We start from the raw sequence: 24,041 nt of genomic DNA on the forward strand, positions 1-24,041 counted from the left end.
CATCCACACCACTCTTCCACCCCCACACCCCACTGCATCATCCACTACACTCTTCCACCACCCCCACACCCCATTGCATCATCCACTCCACTCTTCCACCACCCCCACACCCCATTGCATCATCCACTCCACTCTTCCACCACCCCCACACCCCATTGCATCATCCACACCACTCTTCCACTCCCACACCCCATTGCATCATCCACTACACTCTTCCACCACCCCCACACCCCATTGCATCATCCACACCACTCTTCCACTCCCACACCCCATTGCATCATCCACTCTGCCCCTTGACTGCATCACCCAGTCCCCCTTCCACTCTCTCCATCACTGCATCACCCACTCCCTCTTCCACTCTCTCCATCACTGCATCACCCACTCCCCCTTCCACTCTCTCCATCACTGCATCACCCACTCCCCCTTCCACTCTCTCCATCACTGCATCACCCACTCCCCCTTCCACTCTCTCCATCACTGCATCATGCACTCCCCCTTCCACTCTCTCCATCACTGCATCACCCACTCCCCCTTCCACTCTCTCCATCACTGCATCATGCACTCCCCCTTCCACTCTCTCCATCACTGCATCATGCACTCCCCCTTCCACTCTCTCCATCACTGCATCACCCACTCCCCCTTCCGCTCTCTCCATCACCCACTCCCCCTTCCGCTCTCTCCATCACTGCATCATGCGCTCCCCCTTCCACTCTCTCCATCACTGCATCACCCACTCCCCCTTCCGCTCTCTCCATCACTGCATCACCCACTCCCCCTTCCACTCTCTCCATCACTGCATCACCCACTCCCCCTTCCACTCTCTCCATCACTGCATCATGCACTCCACTCCACTCCCGCCCTCCCTCCACTCCCTGCAGTGTGTCAGTGTGGGTCATCCCATCCCATCACATCAGGCAGCACTGACTGCTGTCCATGCCGGGTAGCTTGGGCATGCCGTGCTCGTCAAACTCCAGGCCTGGCGCCTGCAACACCGCACCCACACTGATCTTCACCGCTCCCCTCACGTTGTGACGCACAACACTGATCCTATCACACTTACTGTCTCTCTCTCTCTCACATACACACGTTATGATGCACAACACTGATCCTATCACACTTACTGTCTCTCTCTCACACACACACACACATTATGACGCACAACACTGATCCTATCACACTCACTACACGTTATGACGCACAACACTGATCCTATCACACTCACTACACATTATGATGCACAACACTGATCCTATCACACTTACTACACATTATGACGCACAACACTGATCCTATCACACTCACTACACATTATGATGCACAACACTGATCCTATCACACTCACTACACATTATGACGCACAACACTGATCCTATCACACTTACTACACATTATGACGCACAACACTGATCCTATCACACTCACTACACATTATGATGCACAACACTGATCCTATCACGCTCACTACACATTATGACGCACAACACTGATCCTGTTACATTTACTGTCTCTCTCTCTCACACACACACACACACACATGTTATGACACACAACACTGATCCTGTTACACTTACTGTCTCTCTCACACACACACACACACGTTATGACGCACAACACTGATCCTGTTACACTTACTGTCTCTCTCTCACACACACACACGTTATGACGCACAACACTGATCCTGTTACACTTACTGTCTCTCTCTCACACACACATACGTTATGACGCACAACACTGATCCTGTTACACTTACTGTCTCTCTCTCTCTCACAAACACACACACGTTATGACGCACAACACTGATCCTGTTACACTTACTGTCTCTCTCTCTCTCTCTCTCACACACACACTCACACACATGCACACATACGCACACATTATGATATACATCGCTTATCCCATCACACACACACACACACATGCACACACACACAAACACTCACACATGCACGCACACATTAAGATACACATCACTGATCCCATCACACACACACACACACACACACAAAGCCAGTGACTTTACCATATCTCCAACAATGTCTTTCGGGGGCTGTCCCAGATCCTGCATCTGTTAACACACAGAACACAACTGGTGAAGCCTCAGGCCTGTCAATGTGGCTGTATCTCTTGTCAACACACACACACACACGCTCTCACACCACACACACACACATATACACCACACACACTTACAAAAACAACAACAACAAAAACACCCCCAAAACACAATCGTTCCTACACTCTAATTTTTCTTCACTGTCATCCGTCCATATTACAGTCTTCTGTGGTTACAAACTGCCAGGAAAGATGAAGGTGGCAGAATGGTTGAGACGCTCCGCTGCCAACACAGTGTTGGAGAGGGTCTGGGTTTGAGTCACACTCTCCCCCCTTTCTCCCAAGTTGGACTGGAAAATCAAACTGAGCGTCTCGCCATTCCAATGAGACAATTAACGGAGTTCCCGTCTACAGCACGCAACTGGTGCACAGTGACACCTCCTTTGAAAAACAACAACAACAACAACAACAATGAAACTGGCATGGGAGATGTTAGCCAAACATAACAATTATAATACTAATAATCATAAGTAGTGATGATAATAACAAAACAACAATGCAACTGAGGCAAAAAAAAAAAAAAAGAAAGAAAAAAAGAAGAAAAAAGGCATTCTTGCTGCCCATGTTGACGTGGTGTCAGTGTCGTCAACCAGATCAACTACACCAGCTGCCCTCCCTGCTCAGCTGTTTATTCTCTTTTCCTTGTATTTTTTGGATTAAGAGCCATGTTTTGATGTTTTGCAAATTAATTTTGTCTGTCATGATAAACGAAACAGGTGGGTATCCCAACCTCCCATTCCCCCCCCCCCCCCCCCCCCCACAACCCAACAACATCAATAACAATAATAACAAGACAGGCAAGGCCTTCAAGACTCATTTGTGATAAATTAAATCCCCTAGCATTAATTACAGAGTAATTTCCCTTTTTTACTACCTGCACCAAAACGTTTGCAAAATAAATAAAAATTCCATGCTTAGCAAAAGAAGTACCTGTTTGAACAAAAAATGATAATACTGACTCCTCTTGTTGTTGTGTCAGAATAAGAGGTCAAAGTGCCAAGTTTAGAGAATACAAAAAATATAAATATAACAGTAAATGCAGTTTGCATAAAATTAGGCTTCTTTTTTTTTATTTCTTTGTGCCCATCCCAGAGGAGCAATATTGTTTTAAACAAGATGACTGGAAAGAACTGAATTTTTCCTATTTTTATACCTAATTTGGTGTCAACTGACAAAGTATTTGCAGAGAAAATGTCAAAGATAAAGTTTACCATGGACACACAGACACACACACACAGACAACCAAACACCGGGTTAAAACACAGACTCACTTTGTTTACACAAGTGAGTCAATAATAATGAACATTCATCCATTGCTTTTTCCCAAATGAAGCTAACATATACTACCATCACTGCTACTACTTACTACAACTACTTACCTCTAATAATAACAAACAACACTTATCCAGCATTTTTCCCCTCACATTCTAAAGCTCATATTGCTTTACATACATGTACAAAACTCAGTAAATTGTTAAATGAACCCTCCACGCTCCCCCGCAACCCTCCCCCCAAAACAACAAAAACAAATCAACAACAACAACAAAAACCACATTCACTGCAAACAGAAATCATGACACCACACATACAACTCGCTTGCATACTGTACACACAAACACACAACCTTGACAGCACGAGTGAAAGCAGTGCTGTTCAAATGGAAAGATTCACTGTCCTGCTGGCAGTCTGTAAATGTATTGTATCACACTTCCATTTCTCTGCCTCAGATAATAATAAATAAAGTTATACAGATTCTGATGCTTACTTTGCAGTGCAGCGACACATGAGGCCCAAGTCCAAGGGAGGTAATCTTTGACAGAAATAATCTGCCCAGCAGGCTTAATGGTTTACCCAGCACAAAGTACACTGCATACATGTAAGTTTGTCACTGTCACTGGTCCCCAAACCCAACTGGCTGTGTGTGTGCTGCACTGCTCAACACATCACCAACACTCTATCTCTGGCGGTCATGGGATAGGCTGCAGTTTCGGCAACACTTCTTCAGGCCTTGAATCCTAAGCGTCACCTTGACCGATGCAAAGGATTCTAGCGAATGAGAACAGTGTCTAAACAATCCCTTTCCACGGATGTTTTAAGGTTCTCAAGCAGGCATCACTGCGTTTGGACAAATCCATACGCTACACCATATCTGCTAAACAGATGCCTGACCAGCTGTGTAACCCAACAACAAAAAACCATAAAAGCCCTGATGATAACAAAACTAAATAAACACAGTGAAATAAATAGGTAGAAAAATCAATCGATTGATAAATAATACATATGATGAAAAATCACACATGCACATCACCTACCCAACCAACCCTCTACCCTACCCACCCCACACACACTGATCACCTACCCTACGCAAACACCCACCTACCCCCACACACATATCACACCCAAATCCCCACTGAAGTCACACACATGCATACCACACCTGCACACAACACCAAGAAATAACATAATACACACAACCTATCCACACACACCTGCCCACATCAATTACCCACTTTCCACACACGGACCACACACACACATCTAACCCACAGAAATCACACACACACACCCCCCCCCCCAAACACACACATATCAAACCCACACACACAAGCAGATATTGAACCCCCCCCCCTTCCCCCCACTCACCCCCACACACACAGAGATCACAAACACAACCTACCCACCACTATACCCACAAATCACACCCCCAACCCACAAATCTAACCCCCCCCGCCCCCCCCAACACTTACAGAGAAATCACAAACACATCCTACTCACCCCTCTACCCACAATTAACACATGCACCCCTCCAAACACACCCCACACATCAACCCCATACCCCCCCCCCCCCCTTTTTTTTACTATCTGCACCAAAACGTTTGCAAAATAAATAAAACTTCCATCCTTAGCAAAAGAAGTTCCTGTTTGAACAAAAAATGATAATAATGACTGCTCTTGTAGTTGGGTCAGAATATCAGATCAAAGTGCCAAGTTTAGAGAATACAAAAAATATAAATATAACAGTAAATGCAGTCTGAATATAATTAGGCTTCATTTTTTATTTATTTATTTTTTTGTGTGTGCCCATCCCAGAGGTGCAATATTGTTTTAAACAAGATGACTGGAAAGAACTGAATTTTTCCTATTTTTATGCCTAATCTGGTGTCAACTGACAAAGTATTTGCAGAGAAAATGTCAATGTTAAAGTTTACCACGGACATTCAGACACCCCTCCTATTCCCCCCCACACCCCCACCTTCTGCATGAGGTCCAGCAGTTTCTCAAAACGCTGTGTCTTGACCTCGGCGCTGTCCACCCCTGTCTCCTCCTCGTACACGCTGCAGATGGCCGTCATCAGGTCGTACTGCTTGCGGTACAGTTCAAGGTCGCTCGCGTCCACCTTGCCCTCGTTCTCAGACAGGTACGCCGGGTACTGCACACACACACACACACACACACACAGCCAGGTGAACAGGTGTTGTGTTGTTGTGACAAACCCTAGACATACAAAAACATTTTTTGTGACGGTTAAAGAATGAAACTAAAAAATAAGGTGTCCATCTATGGGAAAATGCACAGGTGCATCTTAGTAGTTGTATACTGTGTGTGTGTGTGTGTGTGTGTGAGTGTGTGTGTGTGTGTGTGTGTGTGTGTGTGTGTGTGTGTGTGAGAGAGAGAGAGAGAGAGAGAGAGAGAGAGAGAGAGAGAGAGAGAGAGAATGACAATGACAAATGTTTTATTGAGGGTAAACTGGATAAGCTGAAAGCTTCTTTACGTTATGCCCTCACACACACACACACACACGTACACATGCACAAAAGAAGAAAAAGAAAAATAATCGGTACAGACACTGTAGACAGTAACAAAAAAAACAACAACAAAAAAAACCCCCAAAAAAAACAAAACAAAAAAAAGAGTGAGAGAGAGAGAGAGTGTGTGTGTGTCTGTGATCGCCCATGGTGTGTGTGTGTGTGTGTGTGTGTTTGTGTGTGTGTGAATGTATGTGTGACTGGTGTGGGAAGATGTGCAATGCGGCTTGTTTGACTGAAATGGAAGTGCATAAGAATTGCAGTAATCTGTATAGATATATATATATATATATATATATATATATAGAGAGAGAGAGAGAGAGAGAGAGAGAGAGAGAGAGAGAATATATATATATATATATATATAAAGAGAGAGAGAGAGAGAGAGAGAGAGAGAGAGAGAGAGAGAGCTATTTCTATTTGGTGCCATTCACTTGACCTTTTTATTTTTCATTCATTTCATGATTGTTTGTTTTACATGCTGCACACATGCTGCTGCCAAAAACAAAAATCTCTGCACCAAAGTATAGACAATACAGTTTGTGTATTCATGTAGTATTGGTGACAGAGAAATGTGTGAGAATGGGAAGGGCAGGGGAAGAAAGAAACCCTCTTCAAAAAAAGAAAAAGCTCCTACATTGTTCCCCAATCCCTCTTCAAAATCCTCACAATCATGCACACACTCAGACTGGCCTTGTATGTCTGCTGCCTTCTTTTTTATGTGTGTTTCATTGTTGAATAAAATGACAAGCAAAAAACCCCCCCCAAAACCAGTATTGTGTTGTATTGTATTGTATTGTATTAACCGTACTGTGTGACGTATTGGGCTGTATTTGTATCCCCATTCTCTGACTGGTACACCGGGTATTGCACACAGCCCCATAAGCAGACCAGCACTGTACTGCATTGCACTGTATAATGTATTACAATGTATTGTGCACTGTATTGCAAAATCATTCAATTCATGTGAAATTGTCATCACCGGACAGTGCCTTCATTTTCCTTTCAGAAAAGTGCAAGTTATATATATTCTTTCTTTCAGTGGTTTGCATGCTAGAATTAAAAAAAGAAAAAGAAAAAAAATAGTTATGGTCTGGCATCCACAAACTGTACACGGACATGGACAGCCACAAAGCCAGCCACTGCCTACAGCAAGCTGTACCTTGGAGGCGATTTCCTTCAGCGACGGGTACAGGACGTTCTTGGACAGCAGCGTCTGCATCAGCTCCTGCATCATGGGCATGAAGTCCTCGCCCTGACCCTCAGCCTGACCTTCACTTTCCACCGTCTCCTCCTGTGTGGAGCCAGACAAGACGGGAACTCGTAACTGTTAAGACTTACCGTTTCTCTGCCTGTAGCCCAATTTTGGCACAGAACAATTTATCGAAGTACCCATTAGTGGCAGCCATTGTGGAGTTTTTGAAGTTTTGTTTCAACATTACTAGTTGATGACATTCTGTGTGCCGGAAAAATGGATAAATTTTCACTGGCGTGTTGCACAGCCTCGATCAATATATACAGAACCAGCAAACTATCAAGAAATGTTCTAAGGTGGCTGTTATCACTATTTCCATGACCGGAAGAAACAGCTAAGTTTCCTGCAGATGCAGCTATGACAGGATATCGCCTTCCTGAATTCATTCAACCCCTTCTTCAACTCAGATGGAAGCGTCGGAATCAATGTGTGGTAAGCTGAACCCCCTCACCCATCCCTCCATGACAGACAAAAACATGACTGTGTGTTGTCAGTCGTCCCAAACAAGACCCCTCAGCATGCTTGGAGACGTCAGCACAGGACAGAACATGGTCAGGGCTGAAAAAAACAACAACAAAAAACACCACCACCCTCTGGCTACTGACTGGGATTGAACCCGCACCTTCCACTGACAGCCCACAACCCTAACCACACACATCTGGTGCAATATGTATAATCATTAATGGTGTAGTCCAAGTGTAGAAGTCAGTAAAACACTCAACACCTTGCTTTGAAAGATACACTCATCTTTTTAAACATTCATATAATCATTAATGTCTTTTTTTCATATCGCTTGGAGTCCAAGTACTATAGAAATCCAGATTCTGCTTATTCTACAGTGTTACCAAATAACTGTGTAATTGAGTAAGTAAAGTTTGTAACAGCCAATAATCCTTAGCCCGTTAACAGACAATGTTTCGACAATTTACCCAGAAATGAAAAAATCTGTGATAAACGCTCCACGAACAACACTGTTGAGGAGTTTCACTATTTGTTTGTCTGCCCTTTTTTGGAAAGCATCAGGCAAAAATGTTTATCTAGATATTATAGAATCCGCCTGAACTCCAATAAATTCTACCTATTATTTTCCGAAAAAACAAGAAGAATACTGTTAAAACTTAAATCCTTTGTTTCTGCTATGCGTAGCTCTTGTCATTAATGTTTTGTCTATTGATACGATTTTTTTTATTATTAAAAAAAAAAAAAAAAAAAATCTTTTCTTTTTTTGTTGTTGTTTGTTTGTATTATGAGTGAAATAGTACTTGTCAATGTGTATATAAAGTGACTGAATGAATGAGCCTACTGTATATATAGGATATGTGTAAAATATGAACGTATGTAATATTTCAATGCCCCTTGGGGGCACACAGAATAAACTCCTTGCCTTGCCTTGCCTTGGTAGGTAGCGGCCATGAACGTATGTAATATTTCAATGCCCCTAGGGGGCACACAGAATAAACTCCTTGCCTTGCCTTGCCTTGGTAGCGGCCATGAACATATGTAATATTTCAATGCCCCTTGGGGGCACACAGAATAAACCCCTTGCCTTGCCTTGCCTTGGTAGCGGCCATGAACGTATGTAATATTTCAATGCCCCTAAGGTGCACACAGAATAAACTCCTTGCCTTGTCTTGCCTTGGTAGTGGCCATCTTGGATTTTATGCAATTAAGCTCAAAATGCCTAACATTTATGACTTGGCTTAATGGATTTAGAATCAGCACCCCCGAAACCATGTAAAATCAACAACAAAAACCTAACATATGATGCAAAACCAGGTATTCTGCTCAGACTTGTATTGCATTTCCACTGCGTTTGCTTTGATGCTGAACAATATGAATGAATGGCATTTGAGATGGTGTGTGTTGTGCTAGCTGCATCATGTGTATGTGTGTACGTGCGATCGTGCATGTGCATGTTTCTGTGTATATCACATCTGTGCGTATATATATACATGTGTGTGTGTGTATGTTGTATGTATAAGGTGTGTTATGTTTTTATGGTGTGTGTGTGTGCACATGCGTGCACGTGCGTGCATGTGTGTGTGTGCATGCGCACGCGCATGTATTTTTATGTATGTGTGTGCGTGCATATGTGTGTGCGCGTGCGCACATGCATGTATTTGTGTGTGCATGCATGCGTGCATACGCGTGTGTGTGTGTGTGTGTTGCAGGTGTGTGGCTCTGACCTGGATACCATCAGCGTTCTGCGACATGTCCATCAGGGTCTGTGTCAGCGTGTCCATGAAATTCTTCTGTGCCTCTGGCGAGTCCCCTGCACACACACACAGTGACAAAGCCAAGACCTTCACCAAGGATTCCTCCTTGTTGTCTTCACACACGGCAGTGCTGGACCAAGTGTTGCCCACTCTGGTTAAAACCAGCACAACATTTTGCTCCAATCATTCATGCAGCTTTCATTCTTTGTTACAAATTAATTCTTTAACTCACTCGGGATGACAAGTTTTCTCCCTTGCTTTTCCCCACAGATGGCCCATTTGTAAGGGTTTAGAAAAAAAAATTACAAAAAATACAAAATACTGCATAAGAAAATGAAACTTTCAGAACTGGTTTATTACGTGTTGAGCTATTACATATATATATATATATATATATAAATCAAATTTCTCATCTTATTTTTACAGTTTCGCCATATGTAGAAAATACTGCCAATTTTTCACCCCGAATCACCATACCCATGCTCGCTTTCTGCATTAAATTCACTTTCTTCTTTGTCATCATCCACTTCTTCAATGTCCGACCCTTCACTTTGTAGCATTTCAAGTACTTTGGCAACACTAAAACATTGCCGTCACTGCCTTGTTCGGTTCACAACATTCTGAGAAGAGCCCGCTTTGCTAACAGGCTGGCACGCGAGCAGACGACCGGTCAGTGACTTTGTCAGCGTGTGTGCGAGACAGGCCACACATCCCAGGCTGACCAATCATACTGTTCGATTGTGGAGTGACCCAGAATAGCACACTCTGCTTGGCTAATCACAAAATCACGTGTACAGCACATGATGGAATTTTACTTTTGGAGAATGCTATTCCATTCCTTCATCCGAATCTGAATACGTTTTGTGTAGGAATGCTTGAGCATTCCTTCGCCCGGAGAGAGTTAATCTACTGTAATTTTCAGACTTAATTTTTTTTTTTAAATTTTTTTTTAACTCAAATCTGACCCCTGCGTCTTAACGGCTGTATCACTGTATGTGCTTTATTTGTGTCGGAAAACTAAATTTGTGACCACCATGTACTGATGTAGGGCCACCTGACACAAAAAAACTCAATGACAACATCCTTGATCACAATAAACGTTTACAGTCACGCTTAACAGCAACTTTGGCCTCACCACTGTTCAGTTTGCCATGGTTCTTGTTCACCATCAAATCAAACTGAAACCAAATCGCACACTACACAAAATTTTAACTGAACATGATCGCAGTTTGCCCTTAGGCCATGAAAAAAAGAACAGTGTCTGATTCAGGAATAGATTCATGGTGCCAAAGTAGAGACACTGAAAGTGAACAGATTGCTTTTTGAAAGCAGAATGTGAAGCAAAATGGCGGACGGGACTGAAAAGCAGAGCTGGCAGACTTGATTCTGATGGAATTAGTTAACCTCTTGACTGCGCTGTTGACGTACGGCGTACGTCATGAAATGTCGCTCAGCAATGCTGTATTGACGTGCGCCGTACGTCATGTTACAACGTTCTATGTTTCGAGTCCCGCATTACAGAAAATACAGTCTGCTAACCATTAAATTAGCTCCCCTGATAGCTCTTTATCTCCTGAGTTCCATAAGCTAAAATTATTCATTGGATTGTCATATTTATGGCGAAAGTTTTGCAAGTTTGTACGAAGCTCAAGTTGTGTTTGCAAAGCCATGGCTGAACGCAGACAAACCCCAACACTTGCACTTGTATTGAAAGAATTCTTTCGTGATGCAAACAGTAGAGATGAAGATTGTGGACTGAATGAGACAGAACTGCGTGAAGTTGATGCCGAAGACGCTGATTTTGACAGTGCAGGGGGGTGGGAGGTGGAGTTGTTGACGAAACTGAAGACAGACAAGCTCAGCTGATTCAAGATGCAGGTGGGTGTTTTCGAGGTTTGTCAGTTTATTGTTTGCTTTCTGTTTGTTGTAACAATGAATATGACTGCATTGTGTGTGTTTTGAATGTGTTAGCTGTGGTAAGTGGCTTCGTCAGTCACTGATCAGTGTATGTGAGTGAGAGTCAGTCAGTCACGTGGGTACTGTGACCATCACAGCCCAGGGGGGCGTGGCTTGCTGGCTGGCTCATTGTTGATGACAGCGTGTGTCGCTCGCCTGCAGCTTTCTGTGTGTTCGTTCCTGAGTGTGTATTGGTTTGTTGCTGTTGTTGTTATTGTTGTTGTTGTGTGTGTGTGGTGTGTGTGTGAGTGAGAGAGAGAGAGAGGTGGGGGGGGGGGGAGATGATGTTTATAAAACTGAAATCAGAGAATGATATACAGAACTGTATGCCTAAATTACTTTGTAAATGCAACACTTGTAGAAGTGTGTGTGTGTGTGTGTGTGTGTGTGTGTGTGTGTGTGTGTGTGTGTGTGTGTGTGTGTGTGTGTTGTCATTTTGTTTTGTATGAGAAAGAGAGAATGAAGGGGGTGTGGCATACCATGAACCAGTTTCAGTGTGTGTGTGTTTTGGGGGTTTGGGGTGGGGGGTGGGGTAGGTATGTGTGTGTTTGTATTTCAGCTTCTGAAAACAATGCTTCTGAAAACAATCAGAAATAAAATGGTACCATTTCATGATCTTTTTATATGTAAAAACCAAAAACCAAACCCAAAACCCAACAAACTTAGTCTTTTATGCAATGTGTTTCAGGTATGCAGCATGGTGATGATCATGATGTTCATCCTGGATCATCTGGAGTTGACAACTTGCCACAAACCTACAGCTGAAGACCAGCAGCAGCAAGACCAAAGGGCAGTAAACAAGCCTCCAGCAATTCTGGATTACAACAAAAACATGGGTGCCATGGACCATCATGACCAACAACTGCATCCCTACAATGTCACAAGGAAAACCCTGAAGTGGTACAAATAGCTGTGTGTGCATTTTCTACAAATTGCCATGCTGAATGCACACATCCTCTACAAAAAAGCAGGCAACAACAGTACACTCCTGGACTTCAGAAGGATGTAATTAGTGCCATGATTTTTGGTGACCAAGACACTGCTAAAGATGACCACGCTGTTTGTCTTGTGTGGACGACACTTCATCCCACCTACCCCACAGAAGGCCTGGCCACAAAGGAGGTGCAGAGTCTGCTGGAAGAAAGGACAAAGAAAGGATGTGGGGTTCTACTGCCCAGACTGCCCCAGCAAACCAGCACTGTGTCTTGAAGACTGTTTCTGCAAGTACCACACACTGGGTTTTTACTGGCGTTAGATCCTGGGTGAGTACACCCTTTTCATTCTTTGTGTGGACTGTTTTGGTGTCTTATGCACCTGGACACTGTTGCTCAGCCTTGACAGTGTGTGTGGTTGATCACAACAGTCACAAGAAAGACAGATTGAGAACCTGGTTGATATTGTAGCACCTACATGGTGGAATGACAGTCCCAATTTTTTTTATTAATGCATTTTATGGAATTTTTCTGTTAGATTGACTCATTATTTGAACATGTGAGTATCAAAAACAAAATCTTGGTTCATTTTCCTTTCATTTGATATATACTTTTATGCACTTATCTTCAGTACTTTTTGAAATATAAGCAAATTAAAATCATTGGCGTGTTTTTCTTGTTTTTCTGAAAATTTTCTCAGCATACGCCATAGCAAAACGTACTAGCAGTGAAGGGGTTAATGAACAGGGGCTTCACAACAGTGTACATTCAACTGAAGGCTGTCATTTTATTTTTAATGTGTAAAAAGAAAAAAAAAGAAAACAGCAGATAACAGAGCAGATAAAGGCAGTAACAGAGCCCAGTCAACAGGCAGACAAAAACTAGTCGGATTCCGATCCAGTTTTCTGAAGATGACGTCACTGCTGGGAAAACAACATCTGCTGTTAGCAGAGACAAATGGAGGACTTCCACTATGTGGCAGATGCAGCTTATCAGATGTGTGTGCCTTATGAGTTTGAAATAACTTTTTTCTTTAAATTCAAGGGACATGCCTATAGCGCTGTGGCACCTTGTAGGCTGAAAATGACAGTACTTCTATTTGTTTATTGATCTGATTTCATTTCCTATTACAGTTGTCTATAAACCAAAGGTATGGGCCTGGCCAGCACACTGAGTCAATGTGTAGGCAGCATTTGTTTTCTGACCACCTTGTTGTACTGCTGTGAAACATGGACGATGTATCGCTGTCACATTCAACAAGTTGAGCAGTTTCACCAGAGATGCCTACGAAAGATCCTCGGCATAAAGTGGCAAGACGGTCTCCAACCTCCAGGTCCTAGAGAGGAGCGGCCTGCCCAGCATCGAAAGCCTGCTGATCCAGTGCCAGGTACGCTGGACAGGACACGTCCGCATGACATACAGCAGGATCCCGAAGATGCTTTTGTATGGCCAGATGAAGGAAGGCCACCGCAAACTTGGAAGACCCTGCAAGCGCTTCAAGGACACCTTGAAGACAAACCTCAAAGCCAGTGACATAGACATCGCTTCCTGGGAAACTGATGCCCTTGATCACTCTCGCTGGAGGATGCTGTGCTCTAGTGGCATAAAGACGTTTGAAAACAAAAAAACGCTGTCCATTAAGGAGAAGTGTGAGCGAAGGAAGCAGGGCTCAACTTCTGGAGACATTTTCCCTTGCAACACCTGTGGGAAGTGCTGTGCATCCAGAATCGGCCAGAATCGACACACACCGACAGATAAGCCTGCCTGCCTACTCATCCGTCGGTCCGATGGGAGACTCCATCATTTGCTTTCTTATCATTTATTTATTTATTCATTCATTTTTAAGCAGATGTAGTATAGCATATATCACTATATGTCTGCACACTTTGACGCTTCCTTCAAACTAAAACTAAACTAACAGAACTGAAGAAACTTTGCTGAGCATTTCCATGGCCTGATGGGTGACAAGCCATGACGTAAAGGAGGAAAGGCCACACAAACTGATTACTCCTGTCAATTTATAAATCATCCTACTACTACTTTTAAACAGGAAGAAATGCCTTCATGGCTCACATGTGATTCCTACTGATTCAAAAACAAGAAAGAATAAAACTGAAGACGCAGGGGGTGGGGGAAAGGGTGGAAGGGTTGAAGAAGAGGAACGTATAAAAACCAAAACGTACATGTATCAATCAATGTCATATCTTAGCTCACAACCTAAAATGAGTGTTGGACGCAATGTTGTTTGAGAGAAACTGATCAGTTCTGTCTAAAGCAGCCAGTGTCAAGCAAATTTCATCGTTTCATGATCATAATAATTACTACAGATCTATCAAAGTTTCAAATTAACCCTGTCCTCATGACTTTCGGGGTTTGATTAATCCTAACAAAAATTCAAAATGCTCATGAAACACTTGACACACACACAAAAACCCACCTCATGATACATACTGGAAATTTCCTGCTTAAAGATAACAAAGATAACTTTCTTTCCACACACACACACAGATAAACATCCACCCCTCCACTCACACACACATCCCCCCTCCACACACACACAATCCACACACTCACTCACATCCTCCCTTCACACACACACACACACACACACACAGAGTTCACCAACCAGCAGTGTTGGCAGCCTGTGCCAGTTTTTCAAACTGCTGGATGACCTGAGGATTCTGGGACATCATGGACGCCATGGTTTCCTCAAAGTGGCTGGCAAACTGCTCGGAGAACATCTCCGTAAATTCCGCAGACATGGGGTCTGGCTCAGCACCCTGCAAAAGCAGCCGTAGAAATAATGCATGGATGTGAGACTGTTGTACCAGAATCTTGTAACCATTACATTAGTCTTGATAATGTATTGCTCACAAAAATAATGGAAAATGCTGTGAATTTGAATCACAAACTTTTTTTTCTTCTTCTACACATTTTATTATCACTATCGTTATTATCATGATTATTATTATTATTATTATTATCATCATTATTATCATTATTATGAGCATATATGCCTAATCTTGAAAATCCTAGGCATTTAAAAATAGACACACATACGTAAATATCAAAAAGAAAAATTGAACACAAGATACCAAACATTATCAGAAAATTATTCATCCCACACACCCCCCCGCTCCCCCCACACCACCCCCTCCACAACACCCATAAGCATGCATGCACGTGTGAACACAAGTTACAGCACACAATCATGAATAGTACACAATCCAAAATAGAACCAACAAATTCAGAAACTATCAAAACTCACTCACTCACTAATAGTCATTTTAGTTCATAATGGAAAGGGATGAGCTGTTGAGAATTATTCAGGAGGGGAAAAGGTGGGTCTTCAGACTGGATTTGAGAGATTGCAGCGAAGATGAGTGACGGAGAGGCTGAGGAAGTTGATTCCAAAGAATGGGGGCTTGCTGTGAAAAACTGCATTGGCCGTATGTTTTGGTTCGAGCAGGGGGGATCCTAAGCATGCAGGACTCAAAAGAAGAGCGGAGTTGGTGTGAGGGTATGTAAGGATGAATGAGGTCAGAAAGATACCGTGCACCATTAGCCTCAGTGGACTTCAAACAAATAGAGACAACTTTGTAAATAATCCTTTCTTGTACTGGGAGCCAGTGTAGAGCATGAAGGAGAGGAGAGACGCGATCAAATTTAGAGGAATGAAAGACGAGATGAGCGGCATGGTTCTGGCCTTTCTGAAGCCTAGCAATAAAGATAAAAAATTATTTTACCATTTGCCTATGTAGAATAAACCCAGCATTGTTAAACAAATTTAAATAAAGAAACTTTATGTGGGCATGCATATGACAAATTTATACTTTAAATGTGTCATATAACGTGCAAAGCCATGCTACCTGTGCACACACACCCATGATTTATCACCTGCAGCAAGAACCACACTTCCTGTGCACACCTATCTATGGTTTATCACCTGGCTTCAGCAAGGACAACACTTCCTGTGCATACCTATCAATGCTTTGCAAGGACTTCCTGTGCACACCTATCTATGGTTTATCACCTGGCTGCAGCAAGAACCACACTTCCTGTGCACACCTATCTATGGTTTATCACCTGGCTGCAGCAAGAACCACACTTCCTGTGCACACCTATCTATGGTTTATCACCTGGCTGCAGCAAGGACAACACTTCCTGTGCACACCTATCTATGGTTTATCACCTGCAGCAAAGACAACACTTCCTGTGCACACCTATCTATGGTTTATCACCTGGCTGCAGCAAGGACAACACTTCCTGTGCACACCTATCTATGGTTTATCACCTGCAGCAAAGACAACACTTCCTGTGCACACCTATCTATGGTTTATCACCTGGCTGCAGCAAGGACAACACTTCCTGTGCACACCTATCTATGGTTTATCACCTGGCTGCAGCAAGGACAACACTTCCTGTGCACACCTATCTATGGTTTATCACCTGCAGCAAAGACAACACTTCCTGTGCACACCTATCTATGGTTTATCACCTGGCTGCAGCAAGGACAACACTTCCTGTGCACACCTATCTATGGTTTATCACCTGGCTGCAGCAAGGACAACACTTCCTGTGCACACCTATCTATGGTTTATCACCTGGCTGCAGCAAGGACAACACTTCCTGTGCACACCTATCAATGCTTTGCATGGACTTCCTGTGCACACCTATGGTTTATCACCTGACTGCAGCAAGGACAACACTTCCTGTGCACACCTATAGATCTATGCTTCGCATGGACTTCTTGTGCACACCTATCTGTGGTTATCACCTGCAGCAAGAACCACACTTCCTGTGCACACCTATCTGTTGTTATCACCTCCAGCAAGAACCACACTTCCTGTGCACACCTATCTGTGGTTATCACCTGCAGCAAGAACCACACTTCCTGTGCACACCTATCTGTGGTTATCACCTGCAGCAAGAACCACACTTCCTGTGCACACCTGTCTATGCTTTGCATAGACGTCCTGTGCACACCCATCTATGGTTTGCCTTCTGCAGCAAGGACCACACGACCTGTGCACACACCTATCTCCTGCAGCAAGGACCACACTACCTGTGCACACACCTATCTATGGTTTATCACCTGCAGCAAGAACCACACTACCTGTGCACACCTATCTATGGTTTATCACCTGCAGCAAGAACCACACTTCTTGTGCACACCTATCTATGGTTTATCACCTGCAGCAAGAACCACACTACCTGTGCACACCTATCTATGGTTTATCACCTGCAGCAAGAACCACACTTCTTGTGCACACCTATCTATGGTTTATCACCTGGCTGCAGCAAGGTCCACACTACCTGTGCACACCTATCTATGCTTTGCCTTCTGCAGCAGGATCCACACTACCAGTGCACACACCTATCTCCTGCAGCAGGATCCACACTACCTGTGCACACACCTATCTTCTGCAGCAGGATCCACACTACCTGTGCACACACCTATTTCCTGCAGCAGGATCCACACTACCTGTGCACACATCTATCTCCTGCAGCAAGGACCACACTACCTGTGCACACACCTATCTCCTGCAGCAGGATCCACACTACCTGTGCACACACCTATTTCCTGCAGCAGGATCCACACTACCTGTGCACACACCTATCTCCTGCAGCAAGGACCACACTACCTGTGCACACACATATCTCCTGCAGCAAGGACCACACTACCTGTGCACACACATATCTCCTGCAGCAGGATCCACACTACCTGTGCACACACCTATTTCCTGCAGCAGGATCCACACTACCTGTGCACACACCTATTTCCTGCAGCAGGATCCACACTACCTGTGCACACATCTATCTCCTGCAGCAAGGACCACACTACCTGTGCACACATCTATCTCCTGCAGCAAGGACCACACTACCTGTGCACACACCTATCTCCTGCAGCAAGGACCACACTACCTGTGCACACATCTATCTCCTGCAGCAAGGACCACACTACCTGTGCACACACCTATCTCCTGCAGAAAGGACCACACTACCTGTGCACACACCTATCTCCTGCAGAAAGGACCACACTACCTGTGCACACACCTATCTCCTGCAGCAAGGACCACACTACCTGTGCACACACATATCTCCTGCAGCAGGATCCACACTACCTGTGCACACATCTATCTCCTGCAGCAAGGACCACACTACCTGTGCACACACATATCTCCTGCAGCAAGGACCACACTACCTGTGCACACATCTATCTCCTGCAGCAAGGACCACACTACCTGTGCACACATCTATCTCCTGCAGCAGGATCCACACTACCTGTGCACACACCTATCTCCTGCAGCAGGATCCACACTACCTGTGCACACACCTATTTCCTGCAGCAGGATCCACACTACCTGTGCACACACCTATCTCTTGCAGAAAGGACCACACGACCTGTGCACACACCTATCTCCTGCAGCAAGGACCACACTACCTGTGCACACCTATCTATGGTTTATCACCTGCAGCAGGGACCACACTACCTGTGCACACCTATCTATGGTTTATCACCTGCAGCAAGAACCACACTACCTGTGCACACCTATCTATGGTTTATCACCTGCAGCAAGAACCACACTTCTTGTGCACACCTATCTATGGTTTATCACCTGGCTGCAGCAAGGACCACACTACCTGTGCACACCTATCTATGCTTTGCCTTCTGCAGAAGGATCCACACTACCTGTGCACACACCTATTTCCTGCAGCAGGATCCACACTACCTGTGCACACACCTATCTCCTGCAGCAGGATCCACACTACCTGTGCACACACCTATTTCCTGCAGCAGGATCCACACTACCTGTGCACACACCTATCTCCTGCAGCAGGATCCACACTACCTGTGCACACACCTATCTCCTGCAGAAAGGACCACACTACCTGTGCACACACCTATTTCCTGCAGCAGGATCCACACTACCTGTGCACACACCTATCTCCTGCAGCAGGATCCACACTACCTGTGCACACACCTATTTCCTGCAGCAGGATCCACACTACCTGTGCACACACCTATCTCCTGCAGCAGGATCCACACTACCTGTGCACACACCTATCTCCTGCAGAAAGGACCACACTACCTGTGCACACACCTATTTCCTGCAGCAGGATCCACACTACCTGTGCACACACCTATCTCCTGCAGCAGGATCCACATTACCTGTGCACACACCTATTTCCTGCAGCAGGATCCACACTACCTGTGCACACACCTATCTCCTGCAGCAGGATCCACACTACCTGTGCACACACCTATCTCCTGCAGAAAGGACCACACTACCTGTGCACACACCTATTTCCTGCAGCAGGAGCCACACTACCTGTGCACACACCTATCTCCTGCAGCAGGATCCACACTACCTGTGCACACACCTATTTCCTGCAGCAGGATCCACACTACCTGTGCACACACCTATCTCCTGCAGCAGGATCCACACTACCTGTGCACACACCTATCTCCTGCAGAAAGGACCACACTACCTGTGCACACACCTATTTCCTGCAGCAGGATCCACACTACCTGTGCACACACCTATCTCCTGCAGCAGGATCCACACTACCTGTGCACACACCTATTTCCTGCAGCAGGATCCACACTACCTGTGCACACACCTATCTCCTGCAGAAAGGACCACACTACCTGTGCACACATCTATCTCCTGCAGCAGGATCCACACTACCTGTGCACACACCTATCTCCTGCAGCAGGATCCACACTACCTGTGCACACACCTATCTCCTGCAGAAAGGACCACACTACCTGTGCACACATCTATCTCCTGCAACAAGGACCACACTACCTGTGCACACACTTACCTGTGGTTTACCTCCTGCTGCTCCACCATCTGCAGGTGGTTGTGCGGTGGCTCCAGTGGGTGCATCTGGAGACGTCTCACTCAGCTTCACCTTGTCAAAGTCCTCCAGGGCACCTGCCCACAAGCAGCTCATCAACACTGTGTGTGTGTGTGTGTGTGCGTGTGCGTGAGTGTGTGTATGTGCGTGTATATATGTTTCTGAGTGTGTGTGCACAAACATGTGTAAGCCTGCTGAGTGATGTAATGTTATGTCATTGTATGTGTGTGAATGTGTGTGTGAATGTGAATGTGAATGTGTGTGTGTGTGTGTGTGTATGTGTGCGCGCATGCGCACACGTGTATATATGTATGTGTATGTGTATGCGTGTAAGACTGCAAAATATTATTTATTATTTTGTTGTGTATGCATGTCCAAGTGTGTGTGTATGTGTGTGCGCGCGCGTGTGTGTGAGTGTGTGTGTGTGTGCGAGTGTGCGTGTATAATATGTGTTTGTCACTTTGAGGTGGGGGATTGTGTGTGGGGGGTGATATGGAGGGGTGGACGGCGGGATGGGGGCGACCCAAGAAACAGATGGTTTGGGGAGGTAGCGGGGTTGAGGGTTATATTGTTGACTCACAGGCAATAGTCAATAGACCAGTCTGGACATGCTGAAGCAGTCCAGCAACTTGGCTGTGACAACCTCTTTGTCATACAAGTATATAACAGAATAAACAAGCTGCTTCAGAGACATTATGCATTCACTCATTTCAGCAGTCGCACACACATGCATGCATACACACATGACACACACACACATGACAAATTCACACACACACCCTGGGCGTGGAGAGTGGATACGGTAAAATAATCTTCTTCTTCTGGATGGGTAGCCAACATCGACTTGTCAATGAATCTGCTACACAATTTCTTTTCCTTGGGGGGAGGTGGGGGGTGGGGAGCGGGTGGAGGGGGGAGGGGAAGGGGGGTTCCGAGTGGGCTGTTTTAGTTAGTTCTGAGTTTAACAGGTTTAGGGGTCTTGGGGGGGGGGGGGGGGGGGATGGCTGTTGTTTGGAGCTGGTCAGAGGTTTGCCACACTGGCCTGGAAGGCTGCCAGGAAAGGCGCAGAGGCGGCTTCAGTGGGCAAGTTGTTCCATTCCGGGATGGTTCTAGGAAATAATGTCATCTGCCGGTACTGTGCCCTGTTGGATGGGATGTATTGCAGGGGGTGGGACTTTTCTAGTTATGTGGCTGAGGCAAAGTTATTGCAAACTGCAGTAACCAAGTTACTGCACACTAAAGCGTTTGAAAATTTGTAAACACAGACAGTCACCAAATAAATGCAGACGACAGTGTCTGACACAGACAGGCCAGAGGAGATGGGATTCTCCGACTGTTGCTCCAGTCGCCTAACTGTAAATGCTGCAATTTGCGTTTATCTGTTTTTATTAGCACTTCCAGTTCTACAATTATAAAAAGAAACGACAACAACAAAAGGATACTTTCAATGTTTCAAATCATTCACGTGCCTTTCGTCTGTCGGACTTTGAACTAACTTTTGACGGTCACGAAGGAATAAAAAAGGTCGCACAAGCAAATTCAACAACATTCACCACACTCACTGTTCAAGAGTTCATTAAGTTCAGGATCATCTTGCGAATATTTTGCCATCGCATCCACGTCAGAATTGATAGCGATCTCTCTGCCATCATCGACTGAAGTTTCCACGGAGGACGGTTGAGAAGCTGACTGGTCGGCCATGCTTGCGACTGGGTGAAACTCTATACATTCAAAAACTGAACCATTTGGGAATAAAACGTCAGGTGGCGCACAGTTTCCGAACCCAGCGGACTGAAGATTTTAAGGAGCAAACATTTTAAACATTTTAAACTCATATTACATGATATATGCTATTTTGTTGTTTGTTTTTATGTTCAGATGTCAGCAATGACTATTAACTGGGTAGACAACACGTTCGTTTTGCTCGTTTGATTGCAAAACAGTGCTAGTTTTGGAGAGTGCAACTCCAAAGGCCGCGACAGTGTGTGTATGTGTGTGTGTGGGTGTGTGTGTGTGTGTGTGGCACGCGCGGCGGGCGCCGGCGTTCGTCAGTTCGTTCTTTTGTTTAACGTCTATCCGCGATTGTGATTTTGCTTATCAGTCGTTGTTCGTTTATTCATTTATATAGTTTGTTCATTTAAGATGATGATATTAGACGGCTGAAAATAAATATTATTATTATTATTATTACCATCATCATCATCATTTTTTCTATCATAATGGTGACTGGATTATTATTATCCGGCATTAATTAGAAACCATCATTTGTGAAAATCAATGGCAGGGGAAGCCTCGATTGTGATTTTGGACGAAAATCGACCACCTCAGTTTCCCATCCAACCCATCAATACTGTGTCATCACTAGGGTACACTTTTCCTGTTCCTCTCATCCTAACATGCACCACCGACCCAAAGTATTGAACAGAACAAACTTTGAACAATAAGCTAACAACTAAACCAGAAAAACCATGACAGAGAGCCAGTTGGACTCCTAAACTGACTGAAGTATTTCAAACACAGCCGGGCTAAAGGTGATTGTCACGTAAAACATTTCCAATGGGAACTGCAACTTTTGTAAATGAGGTACACATGTTTTCCTCTGTTCACATTCACAGATGATATTGCATAACCACAAATGCCGCAAGAAATTTGAGGAGTAAATTTTTGTTTTTATAGCATCCAATCGTAATTTAAGCTGTGGGTTGTATGCCGGATTAGACTGGTTAACCTACTACGCTTTCGCTTTGGAAGTAAACATCGATCGTTCTGCACGTGCGATACTTAGCATTTTCTCTAACAGGGACAAGCCCCGATATCAGTTTACTGACATGGTTCCAGCAGCTGGTTTCTCCAGTAGAGAATAAATTATATAGCCTTCTTGTCATGAAAATGGGAGTACGCCGGCCAGGATTTCTATGTCATTGTGAATATTCGTTGCACCCTTATTTTTCACACTGACAACGACCTACACGCTCATTTCCAACACTCCCTATGTGAGAAGGGATGCGACAAAATAGCAGCCTTTGTGGCCACTAATGGTCAGAAAATGAATTGCATGACCAATTTCTGTTACGAGTTCTCCTCTTGTTTTCAAATGATTTTAATGCCAGTTTGCAAAACATGCAGATTTAGAATCAACACAAAACAGCACCTGAAATGACGCCTGTGGTTGAACAATCTGGCATTATAGTAGCCTTTTTTCAGTAAAATAAATAAATAAATGAACAAATAGATAAATAAATTATGGCAGTCTACCCTACAACCATCCTTATCTTTTTTATTCGCTTTTTTGTTGTATTGTGTTGTATTGAATTGCATGGCATTGCATTTTACTGTACTGTATAGCACTGCGTTTTTTTTTTTTTTTTTTTTTTTAAATTGTTTTCCACTGCATTGTATTGTGGTGTGCTAGATGTGCTGGGTTGTGTTGTGTTGTATTGTTGTCTTGTCTTGTACGCAGTCATGTTTTGTCATAAGAAATTTCTCTGTATAAAATTCAGCCTTCTTTTCCCAAAGAGAGCGCGTTGCTACAATGGAAGTACCACCTTTAAAAAAAAAAAAAAAAAAAAAAAAAAAAAAATTATCATATATATTATCTGCCTGCAAGCGTTTTTGTTTTCCAATCAGAGCGTATTATTCTACTGACATAATTATTGCCAGGGACAACCCTTTTGTTACCGTAGGGTCGTTTACGTGCGTGCTACACACGTGACCTCTGTTTACGGTCTTACCCGAATGACTAGCGTCCAGACCACCACTCAAGTTGTAGTGGAGAAGGAGAAAATACTGGCGAGAGAGGGATTCGACCCCACACCATCAGATTCTCTCGCGTCATGGACGGACTTGCGTGTTGACCACTTGGCCACCCCACCACTTGCCGAACTTTGCGCTTGTTGGA

General features: G+C 44.3%; 1 protein-coding gene across 1 annotated transcript; it reads right to left on the reverse strand.

Moving 5' to 3' along the window:
* Window positions 1-285: 285 nt before the first annotated feature.
* LOC143277427 (peroxisomal biogenesis factor 19-like) lies at window positions 286-21,851 on the reverse strand. Its single transcript, XM_076582237.1, has 8 exons — window positions 21,706-21,851; window positions 20,108-20,220; window positions 14,904-15,057; window positions 9,360-9,445; window positions 7,081-7,212; window positions 5,366-5,542; window positions 2,021-2,065; window positions 286-983 (listed from the first exon to the last, which is right to left on the reverse strand). The coding sequence occupies exons 1-8, from the start codon at window positions 21,842-21,844 to the stop codon at window positions 906-908; spliced, it is 924 nt and encodes a 307-aa protein (XP_076438352.1). The 5' UTR covers window positions 21,845-21,851; the 3' UTR covers window positions 286-905.
* Window positions 21,852-24,041: the final 2,190 nt, after the last annotated feature.

The sequence above is a fragment of the Babylonia areolata genome, chromosome 34 (assembly GCF_041734735.1).
Source record: "Babylonia areolata isolate BAREFJ2019XMU chromosome 34, ASM4173473v1, whole genome shotgun sequence".
NCBI lineage: Eukaryota > Metazoa > Mollusca > Gastropoda > Neogastropoda > Buccinidae > Babylonia > Babylonia areolata.

What these genes read in the sequence shown, in the direction of transcription:
- LOC143277427 (XM_076582237.1), bottom strand. Translation starts at nt 21,844, where the DNA reads ATGGCCGACCAGTCAGCTTCTCAACCGTCCTCCGTGGAAACTTCAGTC. An exon ending in ACTTAATGAACTCTTGAACA is followed by an intron (nt 20,221 to 21,705) that starts GTGAGTGTGGTG and finishes GCTTGTGGGCAG; the next exon opens with GTGCCCTGGAGGACTTTGAC. An exon ending in ACAGGCTGCCAACACTGCTG is followed by an intron (nt 9,446 to 14,903) that starts GTTGGTGAACTC and finishes GTGTGTGTGCAG; the next exon opens with GGGACTCGCCAGAGGCACAG.